Below are 16,817 nucleotides of genomic sequence, written 5' to 3' on the forward strand. Positions count from 1 at the left end.
AAAATTACTACGATCTCGACATCAAGCCAATTTTATTGAAACCCTCTGATGCAAAATAGAATCAGAAAGTAGCTTAGTGACTATATATTAATCACTACAGTGGCTACCTCATTATTACTGGGTTTTTTTTTATATTGCACAGAAGAACTACCCAATATGGACACAATTCTAAACCATAAAATCTGAATAAATGAAGTCACTGCAGTAGCAGAAGCTATAGCTTCATTAATATCTGGGGTATATACTGTATATATCTCCAGCTTCCATTTATTACATTATTTTTGACTTTAATAGTAGAGAAAAGGCTTTTTTTTATGTCTTAATGTGAAGCCCAGCAACTGTTGTACCTATTATTTCAACTAAAAATGTAATGAATTTTTTGTAATTTATTTGCATCACATTTAGTTGTTTAAAAAAAAGTATTTTAATCAAAATTGTGTTCATTTTAAATTGTGCTTATTTCCCTTTCATCACAAATTGTCAAATTTGAGACCTGCTGAGAAAATACCTGCTTCCCTTCGTGAGGCAAATCTTTATTTGCTGTAACGATGAACTAAGCGTTTACTACTGATTATATATAGTTTGAATTGTTTGACTCATCATGATCAACTGTACATAGTGAGAAGAGAAAAAAAAGCCACAGATACACAAGAGCAATTTTAACCAAGAGTCGTTTCTTTATTAAAATTTTCAGTAGTTGTACAAAAAAAAACAACATATTTAAACGTTGAAGAGAGTCAGTGTGCGTGTTGCACTTCACATTGTGCTGGGTGGAGATGAACTTGTGTGGACTGAATTCCTCCGTGTTTGAATGAGCTTATAATCGCATTATTTGGCACTGAGAAGTGATTTACACTGGATGTATGCAAGACGTGAAAAGTAGAAAGATACAGTAGCTTTAGTCCTGTTTTCTTTTTTTTTTTTATAGCTGCCATTAAGAGATTCTCCTATTTTGATAGAGGCTGTCTGTCCCCACTGTGTCCCCGCTCTGTCCCCACTCTGTCCTTCAGCGCGTCAGTAGTCCAAACTGTGCAGCTGGTTCTTCCTGTCGGTTTTCCCCTGCAGGGCTGCGGGGAGCAGCGGCAGGTTCAGGTCCGCCACCCGGCGCTGGAGCGACGGACGCAACTGAACTGAGTTCCTCTTGGCTCCGCTCATGCCTGATCCCGCTCCTGCACCTCCTCCACCTCCACCTCCACCTCCTCCACCTCCCCCTCTCTCTGCTCCTCCTTCAGCCACAGACAGCTCCTTCCTCTTCCCCCTCTCCTGCCTGAGGCTTTTGATGACCAAAGTGTGCTGCCTCTGCGAGGGGAAAGCCGGGGGCTTGGACCCGTTCACCAGGAGCCCCGGCGGTCCCGGTCGGGTCAAACCCACCCAGGTCATCTTCCGGCCCCGTCCGTCCTTCGGTCCCAGGTTGCGCAGGCGGGGGAGCGGCGCCGGGGGTGACGTCTGCGCGGCCTCCGTGGCGCCCAGGTGGGCCCGCTCCGGGGAGCGGGCGTCGGCCTCCAGGAGCATCCGCGGCGAGACGCCGTTGTTCTCGGCGGAGTAGAACGTCTGCAGCTTCTCCAGCCGCTCGTCGATGCTGAGGCGGTGGGAGTCGTCCCGGCGCAGGTTGTCGCGGAAACAGTCCGACCCGGGGTCGGCGCCGTCCGACTGCGTCGTCCTGAGCGGGTGCGCGTGTCGGACGGGTCGGCGCGGGCCGCCGTCCCTGATCGGCTCCGGCGGCGGCGGCGGGACTTGGCAAGGGGCGGAGTCACAGAGTTGAGACGCCGACGTTTTGGGGGGCGAGATACGGACGAGCTCCCTCTCTCCAAACACCGACACTGAAACACACAGAGATACGATGGAGAAAAAAAAACCTGTGGCCGAAGATGAAAGAGACACACGCGAGTCTCTTCCTCTTTCATCTCCTCACCCTCGGGAAAGAGAACCTCTCTGGTGTCCAGGGTGATGGCGATCTCCTCGTCGGTCGCCCCGTCCTCTGCGGGCGGACGGGCGTCGGAGGGGGACGGCAGGCGAGGGGGCAGGGAGGGGGACGCCGAGTGGGGAAGCCGGGGGAGACACGGCGACGGGGGGAGATTCTCGTCGTCCCCTCTCTGGTTCTTCTTGTGCAGGTCCTCGGTCCTCCTCCGGTTGCTCTGGCAGTCGGTCGCCTGCTGGGTCCTCAGAGGTCGGCCGGGCTGCCTCGAGCTCCTGTCACTGGCCGGATTGTTCTGCGGATTGATCAGTGATTGACCGTCGAGAAGTTTCGCACCTTCGTTTGGTTCACATCGACTTTCGAAACCGAACCAATCCGCCGAGAAAATGTCACGCAATTACAACAGCTGCTGGTTTGGGGGCGCTGTCGCCTGAAACAAACACTGACCAGAGAGGAAGTGAAGAAGAAACCAGGCTCATTGATTGGTCCGGACCGAAAGCGGAAATCCCGCCACATTAGCTCGTGGCTAATGGGTAGCCACAAACAACCACAATATATACTATATACGTAGTTTTTTTTTTTTTTTATTTAATCTCAAATAATCTGATCAAATAGCTGAAAAGTTTCATACAAATTAAATTCACTTTGTAATTTTTCTATGACTTGCAAATGCTAATATGTTGACGTCTATAATTATCATTTTATTTCCTTGAGGATTTTGTTGATGACTTTTTAAGGACTTTTTATTATTTATTCATTTATTTTGTTCTTTGTTTGCTCATCCATTCGTTGTTTCCTCCCTCACCCATTTCATTACTTACAAATGTAAGTTTAATTTGCTTTGGTTGATGCCAAACTTCCTAAAAAGTTCCACAAAGAAAATATATTGTTTGCAACAATTGCAGGAGTCTAAATACAATTTTAAAGAATTTGCTCACGTGGAAAACCTGAGTATTACTGAGTCATACATTTTTGTCTATTTTCTATTCACTATCACAAAACTTTATAGTTTTGTTTAAATCATGACACATAAATATTCTTTCAAATTCTAACAAAAACGGATTAGTTTAATCCATAATTACCTTCTTTTATAACTTAGTTTCTTTACTAAATTTACATGGAATCTTGTCATTTTGGGTCCCACCCCTGATCAGAATCACTTTCACTTCTTTGAATGAATGAAACAGGTCTAATATTTACCTGTTTCTGAGGCTTGGATTCGCCGCTGTTCCTCTCTCGCCACGTATTCTTGCTCGAAAGACTCCAGTCGTTTCCTTCCAGCTTCTGCCAAATCAGCCATGGTTATTGTTTGAACTTAACCCACAGATGTATTATATTTGCACACAGCAACATAACGCAGGCCTGCGTGTGTGTGTGTGTGTGTGTGTGTGTGTGTGTGTGTGTGTGTGTGTGTGTGTGTGTGTGTGTGTGTGTGTGTGTGTGTGTGTGTTTATGTGCCTGTACGGGATGAAGTGTAAACCTTGCCGGCCTTGGCCCCTTTCTGGCTCCTGTTGAATTTGCCGAGCAGCAGGTGGTAGGCGGCCATGATGGCGGAGGGTCGGTTGGTGGTGAGCGTGTTAATGATTTCGGAGAGCGAGTAGCCCAGCGTCTCTGTCATGTACGCCAGCACCGACGAGTTCAGGTCCTCTGGACACAGTCTGGGAAACAACAGCAGGGGAGGATGGGGGGGGGGGGGAGAAAATAAAAAAAAAACAGGCAAAGACAACATGAAAATGAAAGCGGAGATGTACCCAACCACCCGGAGTCTCGTTGAGGGCTCAACTTCTGGTTGAGTCAGACAAAAGCGGGATTTCAAAAAGACACGTAATTGCCAGAAAGAAGCCACACATGATTGCATTTCCACATTGTGCAAAGTGATAAAAGGTTTTTTAGTCCTGTTCTGGTGCACTAAGCCGTTACACTGCAGACCACAAAAATTTTCATTTCGTTTGAAAACATGCAGAGATTTCCCTCCTGATTCATTTGCCCGCATTGTAAAGTTTACGGCGGTCTTTTTTTTTTTCTGAGAAGAGTTTTTGCGACCTTCTTTGCTCTTCTCATACAAACAACAAAAAAAAGGTCTTATGCAACTACAAAAAAATGCAAAAATAATACACCATAACCTTATGTTTCCATGTGAAATCCATTTTGAAGCTGAGGAAATGTGGAGAAAATACATGATGGGTCCCTCTGTCTCCACAGAACAGAAGTGCAAACTGCTGTTACTTCAGAAGTTACATTTACTATGCAGTATTTTAGTGAAAATTCATTTAGAGATAGTAGTGAAACTATACAACGTTATAGAATTGATTTCCATGTTGTGATTCAGTTATAAGCATGATTATACATGATTCGTATGATAACTTACAATTAATCACAACAATGGCTGGCAGAACATATTCCAGGCTAAAAAACTGTATATCTGCCCTCGGGAGCCTTTCAGCCTAATTAAAAGTACAGATACTTAATTGATCCCACACGGAAAATGTGCGGTTACAAAAGAAAAACACAAAACTCAAACAAAAAATTGGCAACCAGGAAGAAAAAAAAGTTAAAGGATATGTCTATGATATAGAGAATTCCTTGGAAATGCTAAGAAATGTATTGTAAATGGTTATAAAATGCAAAAAAGAGAGAAAATAGTAGTCAAAATGACTCAAAAACACCAAATATTTCAAACATTGTGGCATTTTTGTGGTTTTATCCCTATAAATGCACTGTGGGTCTGAGAGGACTGAAATGTCATCTGTGCTGTATGTCATGCATATTAGCACACTTGACAATAAAGCTGACTTTGACTTTGACTTTAACTTTGACTTTGATAAATCTGAAAAAAAACAAAAAACATTCTAACTATGATGAGGATGCAGAGCAATGGTTGCAAGAAAGGGATCCAAAAAAAGTAAGTCACCTGTTTTTATGAGCGAGTGTGTGCAGTGGCCTCTTGGCATGTCCCTCATTGATCCACTTCTCCTCCATTGCTGCCCTGACGCTGGGCCTCTTGTCCGGGTCCGGCTCCAGGAGCGACAGGACAAACGACACAGCTCCTGAAGTGCGAGAAAGAAGAAAAAAAAGACGCACTGTCACATTTGTTGTCGGGAAAATTACACACTTACCAACTCCTTAAAAAAGTGGATGTCATTGTTGAATTTCATGCTACACTTCATACGTCACACATTTTGCACTGGAAAAAAAAGATGAGCCGCGTCTCTTTTTGGTGTGTTTTTCACATCGCGCCCATCAAAGTGTGCTTGAACCCCGTCAGACTAATCGCTGACTGTGTGACTCTGGCGAAAACCACACGACAGGCAGGGTTTCCCTCTCTGAGTGGAACCGATTCGTCTCGTCACCCTCTGACATGAGTCTGTCCCGTGGCAGCCGAGCCGCGGCTTGACGGCTCGAGCGCCGATGGGGAATCCAGATAAGCTCCGCAAGTCTGACGGCACACGGACAGATTCGAATGGGACGGCTGCCACGCTCGCAGACATTTAACCCGGCGACGCGGCGTTCCATTTACTATGAGTTCCTCTCAGTGGCTGCGCCAGAGCTGCTTCCCTCAGCCAAAGTCAACTCAAGCTGTTTGTCACGAATAAAAGATATATAATAGAGTATTTATTGCTTTTTAAGTGAAGAAACCCGGAGGAACGGTATTTATGCGAACACCCTGGCTTGAACTGAAAGCTGTGGGTAAGATGATAGTGAGAAAATAAACCGTGCAACGATGAGAATAATATTATTAACAAGTATCTGGAATAAATACAAAGACATGGAAATGAGGGGAAGCAACAGTCGGATCAGTCATCAGGAAAACAGTGAAAATTGGCGGGGAATAGGGGGGATTTCCGAGGTGAAGGGAAGTGTGAAAGGTCCAGTGGTGCTAACGGTTCTGCTGCTAACCTGCAGTAACAGGAGCTATGTTTGTTTGTGGTGACATGGCACCATGACAGATCGTAGTGAAGTAACACCGTGAGAACGAGAGAGAAAACAGATAAAGAAGAGAAACTGAACCTGAAAAAAAAAAAAAAAAAACCCAGCTCAATTAACCACCCATTCATTCGATCCCTTACGCCATCCCTTGCCTGTGGGTTAAGCTATAGTTGACAAACACACAGGAACCTTTGCTGATGTCCGTCGGGATGTTGCTGATCTCGCCGTTGACCATCTTCTGGTGCAGCTGTTTGATGTTGAAAGGCTCCACGGTGAACGGGAGCGTCCCCGTCAGCATGGCGAACATGCTCACGCCTCTGCAAACATGAAGGGCACTTTATTATCGCACGCCATCACGTGAGGTGGAACCAAATAAAAAAAAACACAAACAAACAAAAAGGACACTTTGACAGTGTAATATAAATACATGGAATAGTGAGCGAGGACACATGGGGCCAATTGTGAGGGGGGCAAACAGTGTGTGTGATGCTGGATGCTCTTTTCCTGCACATGTTGATTTAAATGTCTTTGTTAGTGAGTTGTCTGCTTCCCACACTGCTACCCACTGCTCTGTGGCATTTATTTTAAAGTGGGAAAAGTCACGAGGTACCGATCTAAACGTGCTGTGTGAATATAGTACCTGGCGTGTGTTCAGGTTTACATTTGGAACTCAAATAATCATGTAACCAGAGAACAGGGATGTATTTGCTGGATAAACGAACCGGAATTAAGTTTCAGAAGCTCCTACATGAGGGGAGAAAGAAATATTTCCTGTGGAGGAATCTGACCTTAACAAATGACACATTCAGCGAACATACATACTGTACTGTAATATTGAAATGTGACCAGCCTGTCGAAAGGCATGAAAGGTTAAGATTTGCACAAATTCCTACAGTTACTTTCGAGACCGAGGCTCCTTGGAGGCCAAAGGCCTCCTGGTTGACGGCGCCAGCGGCATATGATTCTCTTGAAGAACACACCGCCGGTACAGTGAAACTGCGACTGGCTCATTAAATCTGTTGTGGTTCGTCAACACAAATTCAATATTGCTCTCCAATACGCAAGGCATTGTACGAATAAGCGACATTTAAAAACATGAGCCACCGAATCTCTGTGTTGGCATCACCTCTGTGTTGTTTGGCACCTGGTTTGTCTGGTCTTAACGCTATAATAATCATTCAAAAGTTGTTTTCCTTTTGCAGCTCACTATTTGAGGCTAATAACCCCCCCAGTGGTATATCAAATTAAATCCTGAGCGAGAGGGTGGGAGACGCAGGCTTGAATCCCGGATGTGGTAGGAAGGAGATCTGGTTAATAAAAAGTCGGCAAGAGTCTGCAGTGCAAGCTGCAACGACAGAGTATGAGCCTCAAACATTTTTTTATTAGCTTTCTTGTCACATTGTGCCATTTGAATCTCTTTAATACTGCAGAGACTGCATGACTGTGTTGATAAAAATCATCATTCCAATATGGATCACTTGAAATTACACTGTATGATTTCTTCTTCTTTCTTCTTAACCAAAATAACATAATATAACAGTAACTGTAGCGAGGTAAATGTGTATAATACGTTCAAACAATGTGTGCTACACACAAAAATGCTAATTCGCTGTCGTGAAATCAACAGCAGGGCAATATTCTTCTTGTCCATTGCATGTTGGCCCTCAATTGTTAGTCTAGCCGTCCACTTTTCACACAGTCCACCCATCATTTTCCGCCCAATGCCCACTTTCATCCCTCAATTTGATAAGAAAATAATAGTAGAAAGATCATGACCCATGAATAAACTGTCAGTATGTTTCTGTGTGGTTTTCACCTGAGAAAAAAAAACTTATATAAATGTTACTCTATGTGATGACTGACTTTGCTAAAATAGTTTTTTTTTTATTATTTTGTATCATTTACACTGTGTGATTTGATCAAATAGTCCCCTAGTTGTGTGTGAGTTGAGCGTTAACGAAGTCAACAAAAGCAACAACAAGAAGTTAAAGCAGTAAGTAATTAAAAAGTATACTTTTCTTGAGTTTAAATATTAAACAAGGTGCATAAAGTGCAACTGGACATCGCTAATGGCGCATTAGCAGTCTTACAAATTCACAACAATATCAAGGCGGGGCTCAATCTTTGGATCGTAATACAACCCACTCAACCATTTCATCATTTCAAAACGTGGCCCACTTCATTCCCATTCCGTTTGGGTTCCTCCTCTGAAGTTTAACTGGAAAGCGTGAGTCCGGTCCGGCCGTATGACTTACACAGACCAGACATCCACTTTGGGTCCGTACTTCCTGTGAGCGAGCAGCTCGGGGGCGGCGTAGGCAGGACTTCCACACTGGGTGCTGAGGAGCTCCAGCGATAAAGATTCAGCTTTCAGAGTGTTGCTCAGGCCAAAATCTGTGTGAAACATTATTGTTGTTTTTAAAAATAATAATAAAAAATTACATTAAGTTCCTAACATTTTCCCAACTCGTAAAGAAAGCAGGCTCGCCAACATACCTACTATCTTTATGTTGTTGTGCTCATCCAGGAGGAAGTTTTCAATCTTTAAGTCTCTGTAAAAGAGCATAAATGATCAATCAAGGAAGTAGTTTTATTGCAGGATTTTCACAAAAAGGGAAACAGGGATTTTTTTTTTTCCTTTTGATTTTTCAGGAAAACTAGATGGAGAACAGAACATATCGCTTTAAACCACAATTTAAAAAAATAAAATAATGTATGAGATTGTTTTGCATGAATTAAATTGATAAAATGTACTCTGATGCATGCAGCCACAGTGGTAATCTCCATAAATACCCTGCAGCCTGTAACTCCCACAAGGCAAGTAATCCTTTTTCTTTCCTGTGGCGCTCAACTTCTGTCAACAATTATATGTTGTAACGTAAGAAAGATCAGTAAATCTGGCAAATTATCCGAAATGAACTATTTCCCAGTGCCTTTTGAGCATTTTCCCCTCACAGATTTGATGGCAGCTGTTTAACAAATACTGTAATCTGTTTGGAGCTTTTATGGGTGACCAAAATAAAGTTTGCCAGAAAAACAAAACAAAACAAAAAAAACAAAAGCTGACTTTGGTTTTGAATGGAGCTCAAGCTTATATATATATAAAAAAAAAAAAACCATGGAGTTTCAATGAACAGTTGGTTGTAATCAAAGTTATTCATCTTTTTTGAACAAATGTAACCCCAAAGCAAGAAAACACGATTTCCAAAGCAAGTTCAAAGGCTCTCCTTAGCTTCACCCAATAGCCTCCAACAAAGATCTATTCCTGTTTACCTGAAAAAGTTGCCTGACTTCCCTAGAAAGTACCCCGGCCTCGCCACCAACCGCACACTACTGCCTGCTCTAAAACGACCGTGCTAAATGAAAATCTGCGGTCAGGAGAGAGAGAGAGAGCTCCCATAAACTAAAGCCTGGGAATCCGCCATGTTCCTTTCATCTGCCTTCATCTAAGCAGCAGACGCTCGAAAATCCAGAGAACCCCGCTCTCAGGACCCGGGGCGAGTTCAAAGAGGGAAACGGAGCAAGAGAGAGCGAGAGCAGACGTCGCCATAAAGGAGAAAATGTAATGCGGTAAACCTATTGACTGTGGGTGGCAGGAGGTGCGTTCAAGTGCAAATTTTCCATTTATTTCCAGTTTAATAATCTCTGTGTGGGATGGCGGTCGAGGGTGGGGGGGGGGCGTGGGCGTGGGCGGGTGAAGGGACCCGGCGAGGTGCCGGCGAACGGCCGAGAGCGACGTCGTTGAGGGACTTCATTAGAGAGGAAGTCCATGATGTCGTGATGATGTGTGAATCATGGCGCCGGCGCAGGATGATGAGGTCATCGCCTGGTAATCACATTCCCACCTTCAGAGGAGCCAAAGTCTTAAAGCAAAACGCAGCGCCGAGCGTGGCGAGTGTGGCTGCAGTGCAGCGTGAACGTGTGTGTGGGTGTAGATGTGTGTGTGTGTGTGTGTGTGTGAGCGTTGGATCTCTAACACCTGCACACACACTAAAATGCCAGTAAAATAAGACTGTCATCTCCCACACCGACCTCGTGCCAGGTATCGCCTTTCCTGCAGCTCGTCCTCCTCTGCAGGCTGTTAATGCCCTGCGAACTACTCACAGTGTGTCGGGCTGAGCTCTCAAGTGCACGAATGACCAGCAGACTCTGGAGCTACTGTTGTACCACGGTGTGAAAATACATTCTTTCCTCTCAATTTTCGGCTCTTTTGCTCAAACGGATCAATTAAACCTGGAATGTATCCTTCAGAACATCAAGCTTCCTCCATTTGGTTCACAAACCGCCTGGAAAATGTTACGCAATTACAAAAGCTGCTGCTTGCCTGAAACAAACAAATGTCCCGCCGCTTTCCTCTATGGTGGCTAGGTTAATTAGCTCGTGTCAATGATTTCCTTCAGACCAGATATCGATAGGCGCCCTTTTCACAACTTCTTCCCCTCTTCTCCACATCTGCCCGTGAGATATTTTACAACTGTTTCTTCGTGGGTCTGCTTCTTCTAATTCGTGCAGTTTGCTTTGTTTGTTTACTACCCAGAATGCATTGTTTACAAGCAGAGCAAGACCCAAGTCTTCAAGAGGACCAGCGATCGCTTGTGAGATACGGTTCGGAGTTCGTGGGAATTTTCACATCATCCAAACGAAACTTTTTTTTTTCTCCGAAGAGAATTCTGGTCCGGATCAAACAGGGGAATGTGAATGCGTCCTTCTTGTTTTGGTCTTGTGATTCTTCCACTTCCATTCAAATAGCTTCAACTTCATGGACACTGGTTTAAGTCTTTCATGATTGGATATTTTGCACAGCCGACGCTTACTTTAAAGATCCTGAAGTCCTTAGTAATGTTCCTTTCACTTAAAGAATCTCTTTGCCGTATTATGTAATTGGATTATGTCTCATCACACTAAACTAAACGACTTATTAGCAAGTAATAGATATGTAATAATTATGACAGAAACTGTATCAGTAAACAGGATATGATTGTTTGGTGGAACTCGCTTGAGGAGTTTTTGTTTAAACTCAACAATGGCAGAAGTACTACAACCAAGAATTTACAATTTCATACATACGTAGCCAAGTATTGGTGCAGAAAACCACCAAATAGCAACGTTGACGATGTTAATACATTAGTAAAAGACATACATAATATAGTTTTAGTAGGTCAATTGTTGTCACAACTGTTCATGTCAACCCCAAAGTAGAGGTGATGCCTACAATTACTTATTTATGCAAATAATATGGACGAGCTTGAAAATGGTGTAAACCATTTGGAACCTTTAAAGATTCAGCAACATCCAACAGTTTTCACAATCCATTTGTTATTTCAAGTGTTTGTTTCCTTCTTAGTGATGAGCCCAGATGAAGAATCCGTGGCTGTAAACAAGCAGTAAACAAACGCTCCCAGAATAATAAATACACAGATTTTTGAGGTCATAACGGTTTTTTAACACAGCCCAAGGTCATTTGTGAAAAATGTATTGTTTTCATGATCAGTAAAATGGTTTTGTATTTCAAATAAGCAGATTATTATTTCATCCAGTCAGCAGGAAATGACAAAGGAAATGAAAAAGAACAGATATAACCACAATGAACTCGGAATATTGCAAAATTCTGCAATTTATTATTTGGGAGGAGAGCCGTAATATCAAAGACCATAAAATGAAAAGCACTTGAGTGAAAGCTGTTTGAGGTGAAGTTTTAATGAATGAATTCTGTACAAATAGAATTTCTCTATGCAATGCGTGTGTGTGCGTATGTGTGTGTATGTGTGTGTAGTGACCTGTGCACGATGCCGTGTTTGTGCAGGTGCTCCACAGCGGAGAGGATCTGTCGGGTGTAGCGCCGCACCTCCCTCTCCTCCAGCCTCTTCCTGTCACAGATCCTGTCCATCAGGTCTCCGCCGGCACAGAGTTCCATGGCCATGTAGTAGCTGTTCTCCGTCTCCAGGGTCTGACACACATGCGGGCGTTCATATCACACAGCAGTATAATGCAGGGAACAACCGCTCATGTGGGAGTTTGGAAAAAAAAAAGTGTTTTTAAGGATTTTACCTCCAGCAAAACCACAATGTGAGGATGTCGGACCATCTGATGGATTCTGGGTTCCCTCTTCATATTTTTCAGCACATAGGAGTCCTGGCGGGCTTTTTTCTTGTCTATCACCTTGATGGCGACCTGAACACACACGATATAAGACATCCTGACCAGATGCATATAGAAATCCGTATGATTTCCATTTATAAATATTGAAATAGTGTAATATAATTCTTATAACACAGTTGACTAAGTCAAGTTTTTACACCATGGGTCTTACAAATTAGAGAATCTATGACAAAACTGCCTGTTCGCAGTAAGAAAGTGATGAATAACATTTTTTAAACGAAAGCAAATTTGCTCATTAAAAGGTTTTAGCATGTTTTTCAAGCACAACAGTGGTCTGGTGCATCTACAACACTTCAACACATGTGAATAATAACTGACTTGGATGTGATCCCCATACTAATTTATAAAAATGAGCTATCAGACTAATGCCTCTAATGTGCCTCTAAGTTTCTGTAATGAACCGTTTTTTGTTAAATTCACGTGAAAAGAAAAATCTTTTGGCAAACACTCCTTGATTGCAGGACAAAATTATATTATAACGAGCACTGACGGATATTAAAGAAGTCAGCTTCTATTACATCTCATTCTCCCATTCCTCGGTTTGGACACTGGCAACATTTTACATTCTCACAACTAATTTACCTTCAAGATAATGACGATGAGAAAAAGAGACCTTGGTTGGACATGGGGAAATAAAATCAGTATTTATTATTAAAAAAAAATCCCCCTCAGTCAGAACAAAACAGGAAAACGCAGTTTAGATCAAGAGTAGTTTCACATCCTGTCTGTTTCTGGCACAACATAACTCTGAGACAGATTGTGTAGAAGCCCTGAGGCCTCCAGCAGTGAGCGTTTGCATATTTGAAGACCTCACCTTCACAGATCCTGTACCTGTGCAGGGCAACAGGGGTTAAGAGAAACAAACACCCACCCTGGGGGGGCGCTACGTTTGTCCATTGCTACAGCAACCAGGTCAGGTACACAGCCAAGGGTCAGACACTCAGTGACCCATGGAAGTTGAACACAGACATACGTTTACGCACCCGACTGAGCCAGTCCGCAAACGAGACACTGTCTTGTCCACTGTGCTGTTGGCGTCTCAAGCGAGACTGGCGTTTCTCAGTGGAAATGAATATGGTTAATAACAAAAAAAATCCTGTTTACATATTTATAACGACAGCATTATCATTAATAATAGTAATAATAATAATAATAATAATGCAATTTTAAAGGTATCTTAAAAAAAACAGTGTTCAAAAGGAACACCAAGCAATTAGGAAAAGGCTTTTTTTAAAGGTATGTTTTTAATTTTAATTTAAAAAACATTATTATATTTAGATATTCATATTTATTTATAAAAAAAAAATAGCACAGAGCAACAGTAGCTCGATAATCATGTCCTAAAACCACTTTTTTTTTTATCAAGGAATAATTTCCTTGTTTTCATGTTTTCATGTGGCCTGAAAATGAGTTGCCAACCCCGGATTTAGAGTCACCAGTTCACTTTCCGGGCCTGTTCTTTGGGAGGAGACCCATGCATGCCCAGAGAGAACATGCAAACCCCACAATCCAGTCGGGACTTGGTGGCCTCTTCGGCCTGTGAGCTCAGCACACTGTCATGTCTAGTAGCTTCTCTTACACGTTAAAAATACCATGAGATGACTAATTGTATTCACATGTTCATGATGTATTAGCTCCATCAGCACAGACTGTGGGAAAACATGTCTCTTTACATGTTTCCGTGACACAATTATGAAATAAGCGTCTGGCCTGGCTGAGGTTTTGTTCACATCACGACAGTAATAACAGGCTTCCATAATTGTTAGCTGCAAGGCGCTAGTTGTAAACGTGTAGTAGTACACTTGTACATGTGTGATCCCTCCAGCCTCGAGTCACCAACCTTCTCCCCCGTGCCGATGTGCAGCCCCTCCATCACTTTGGCAAAGGAGCCCTTGTTGATCATTTTCCCCACCAGGTAGGAGCCCACCCGCTTGGAGTGGGGGAAGCGCCGCAGAAGCTCCCTGGGGACCTTCAGGGAGGGCAGAGGCGGCCTGGGGGCCTCCCACTGGGACACTGGGGGCTCTCCCACGCCCGCTCCCTCTGCCACCATGTCCTCCAGAGCGGGCTTCACTGCTGCTGCTGCTGCTGGCATGGCGGACAGGGCCCAGGCCCCATGTGGCCGCCTCGCACACGCTCACAGTCTAGTCTAGAAGCAGGGCGATCCTTTAAGAGCGTACATGTTGAACACACACACACACACACACACACACACACACACACACACACACACACACACACACACACACACACACACACAAACAAACACACACACCTAAGCAATCAGTCAGCAGCGTGGGTTACATGAAGGACATCGAATGCTGTTTGCCACCGAGCTCGGATCCAAATCGTCCAAAGGCAGGTGCAGTCCTCCGTCAGGTCTGTGTATCCCTGTTCCCACCCTCCTCTGGTCTCCGATGTATATTTTAACTTTTGCGCCTCCGAGTGTCTCTCCTTCAGGCCCTGGCTGCTCTCTCCTTCCCTCATTCCCCCGTCTCGCTGCCGGTTAGTGGATGATTAACCGGTGTGTTCTTAGGTCAGCTCCAGTGATGAGGAGGACATTCTACACCGTAATCACCCTCCTCCTCCTCCACCCCCCCCTCAGATACACACTCACACACACACTGCCACAGTTACACAGTAACCTTTTGAAATAGTCTAACCGTGGTTCCTTGAATCAACTTCGGAATACCTTTTCTCTTTATTATCATTGAACAACATAAATCATCTAAACACATTGAAACCAGAATCTGTGACGACGGAGAGTTGAAGATGTTGATCTGAAGCCATGTTTTTTGGTTAACTGGCAGTGTGAGAGAGATGGTCTGTTCTTTTTTTTCAAAGCCAAGTGTGTGTAGGTGTCGTTCTAATGGTATTTTTGGGGTCCATTTACACACACAGCGCTGGCCGTTTCCGAAAAACCCTCCGACTCCCCATGTAACTGCTGGACAGTGACAACAATCAATGCAATCAGTCAATGGAACCGTCCATATTCTCCCGGGTTGTTACTGTCTACAGGGTATTATTCTCTCCATGCATGTGTGGTTTTATTATAATAACAACCAAAAGCACCCACTAGTGGACAACATGAAAAATACACGATTTTCGGTGTTTCTGCCATTTCTGTGTAAACATTTATTATTTTCATAACGTTGTCCTGTAAACGCGGAGCTTTCTTGAGACAAAAATGCAAAAACGTTTTTACTTGAAACTCAGCATGTAAACGGGGCGTTCTTTTGCTCAGCATCACAATTCATTCATATTTTTTTCCTCCAGAGTTTCATTAGATATTTTAGTAGGTAAAGCTTTCATCTGTAACCCAACAGTTTTGTTCTTTCAGTGGTTAGCTGTGAACCTACAGGTCATTATTGTGAAGAAAAACTATTGTAAATGCAATAATATAATATTTCAGAAAATTTCAGAAAGCTTTTCATTCCTTTTTTTTTAATTACTTTATTAATCAATGTTTCAAGCGCTTCAGCATTGCAGGCTTGGTGTGTTAAACTCAGTCACACTGCAAACATAGAGAAACAGACACACGCTTAAAAGTACATTTCTTTTGGACCAAGTTAACTGGAGCACGAGGAGAAAACCAACAGACAAGACGAGCTCCGACTCAAACCCGTGTCATTTATGCCTTAAGACAAGAGTGACAACCTCTGCAGGCCAGATGATTTCCACTGTGACGCCGGATGAGTCTCTGCATCTCATCATCGCAGGAAACAATTACCGTACTGGCTGAACATCATAAATCTGCTCAAAAGCTTATTGCTGCATGCGAATTCCCCGGAATGGCTGGCGGCCTTCAGGGATTTATTTTTAAAGGCTTCAGGTGATGCTGACTTGATGATATAATACTGGCCGGAGCGATCGAAACCACTGCCATGAAAAGTGGCGGCCAATGGAGGTTTTCTGAGGCGATGAGCCCCGTTCAGCACCGAGGAACGTCTCTGCATCTCTGCTACTGTGTGGATTAAAGTGCACGTCGGGGGGGGAGTTGGATTGCACCGTGTTGCCTGCTGCTCGATTCTTCCTCACTCAGCTGATGAAAGGAGGGATATAGCCTTATATCCGCTATGTAACCCAACACGCCGCACACACACACACACACACACACACAGAGGCTTTTGCACAACCGTTAACTGAGCGACTGCAGTAACGGAGCGAATCCTCTAGAGTTACTTTGCCTTAAATACGTTGATACTGTATAATTTGATTTTGGCGTTCGGACCGAACTCACAGTTGCGCAACCCGGCGCCGTTAAACCCGGTGTAATCGCAACGAAAACAACCGTCGTCGATGATTTTTCTCCCATTAGGCGGCCGTGCCAGCGCACTGCGAGATACGATCGGCGACACAAACCAGACGAGGTTCAAGCTGTCTGAGCCACGAGGCAACAAAAAAAAAAAAAAAGAAAAAGAAGAAGGCATAAATACGCAGAGTGCCGGTGTCAAGTTTGAAATGAGCCACAAAATACAGAAGCAGCCTGCGATTAGTGGTTTCACATCACCAGAATTCAAAATGCTGTGAAAACACCAACTAAACCCTTTTCAAAGAAATCATTCATTTTTCTAAAAGAAAACCAAAAAAAACTCAAAACTTCACGCGCTGCACTTCATGAAGGCGTCTTAAGGCCCTGGCGTGTGCGCGGGAGGTGTTAACACGCCCCGCCTAATGCCGAGGACGGGCGTCAAGCCGGATCCGGCTTAGTACCGGATGGGTTCCGGGGCGAGAGAGGGTAAAATGAAAACGAGAGGGGAGGGGAGAGAGGAGGCTGCCCGAGAAGGCGACGGAACCGGAAGAAGACAGTGAAAAAGTG

The 16,817-nt window shown here is 43.8% G+C and overlaps 1 protein-coding gene across 1 annotated transcript; it reads right to left on the reverse strand.

Annotated features, from left to right (window-relative positions):
* Positions 1 to 1,014: 1,014 nt before the first annotated feature.
* On the reverse strand, positions 1,015 to 14,093 carry LOC308143246 (uncharacterized protein; the record flags this gene model as incomplete). Its single annotated transcript, XM_080513985.1, has 11 exons — positions 1,015 to 1,185; positions 1,237 to 1,820; positions 1,913 to 2,210; positions 3,396 to 3,573; positions 4,827 to 4,962; positions 6,032 to 6,159; positions 8,098 to 8,236; positions 8,339 to 8,394; positions 11,620 to 11,789; positions 11,891 to 12,013; positions 13,842 to 14,093. The coding sequence occupies 11 exons, from the start codon at positions 14,091 to 14,093 to the stop codon at positions 1,015 to 1,017; spliced, it is 2,235 nt and encodes a 744-aa protein (XP_080370111.1).
* Positions 14,094 to 16,817: the final 2,724 nt, after the last annotated feature.

Source organism: Blennius ocellaris (assembly GCF_963422515.1).
Source record: "Blennius ocellaris genome assembly, chromosome: 18".
Classification (NCBI taxonomy): Eukaryota; Metazoa; Chordata; class Actinopteri; order Blenniiformes; family Blenniidae; genus Blennius; species Blennius ocellaris.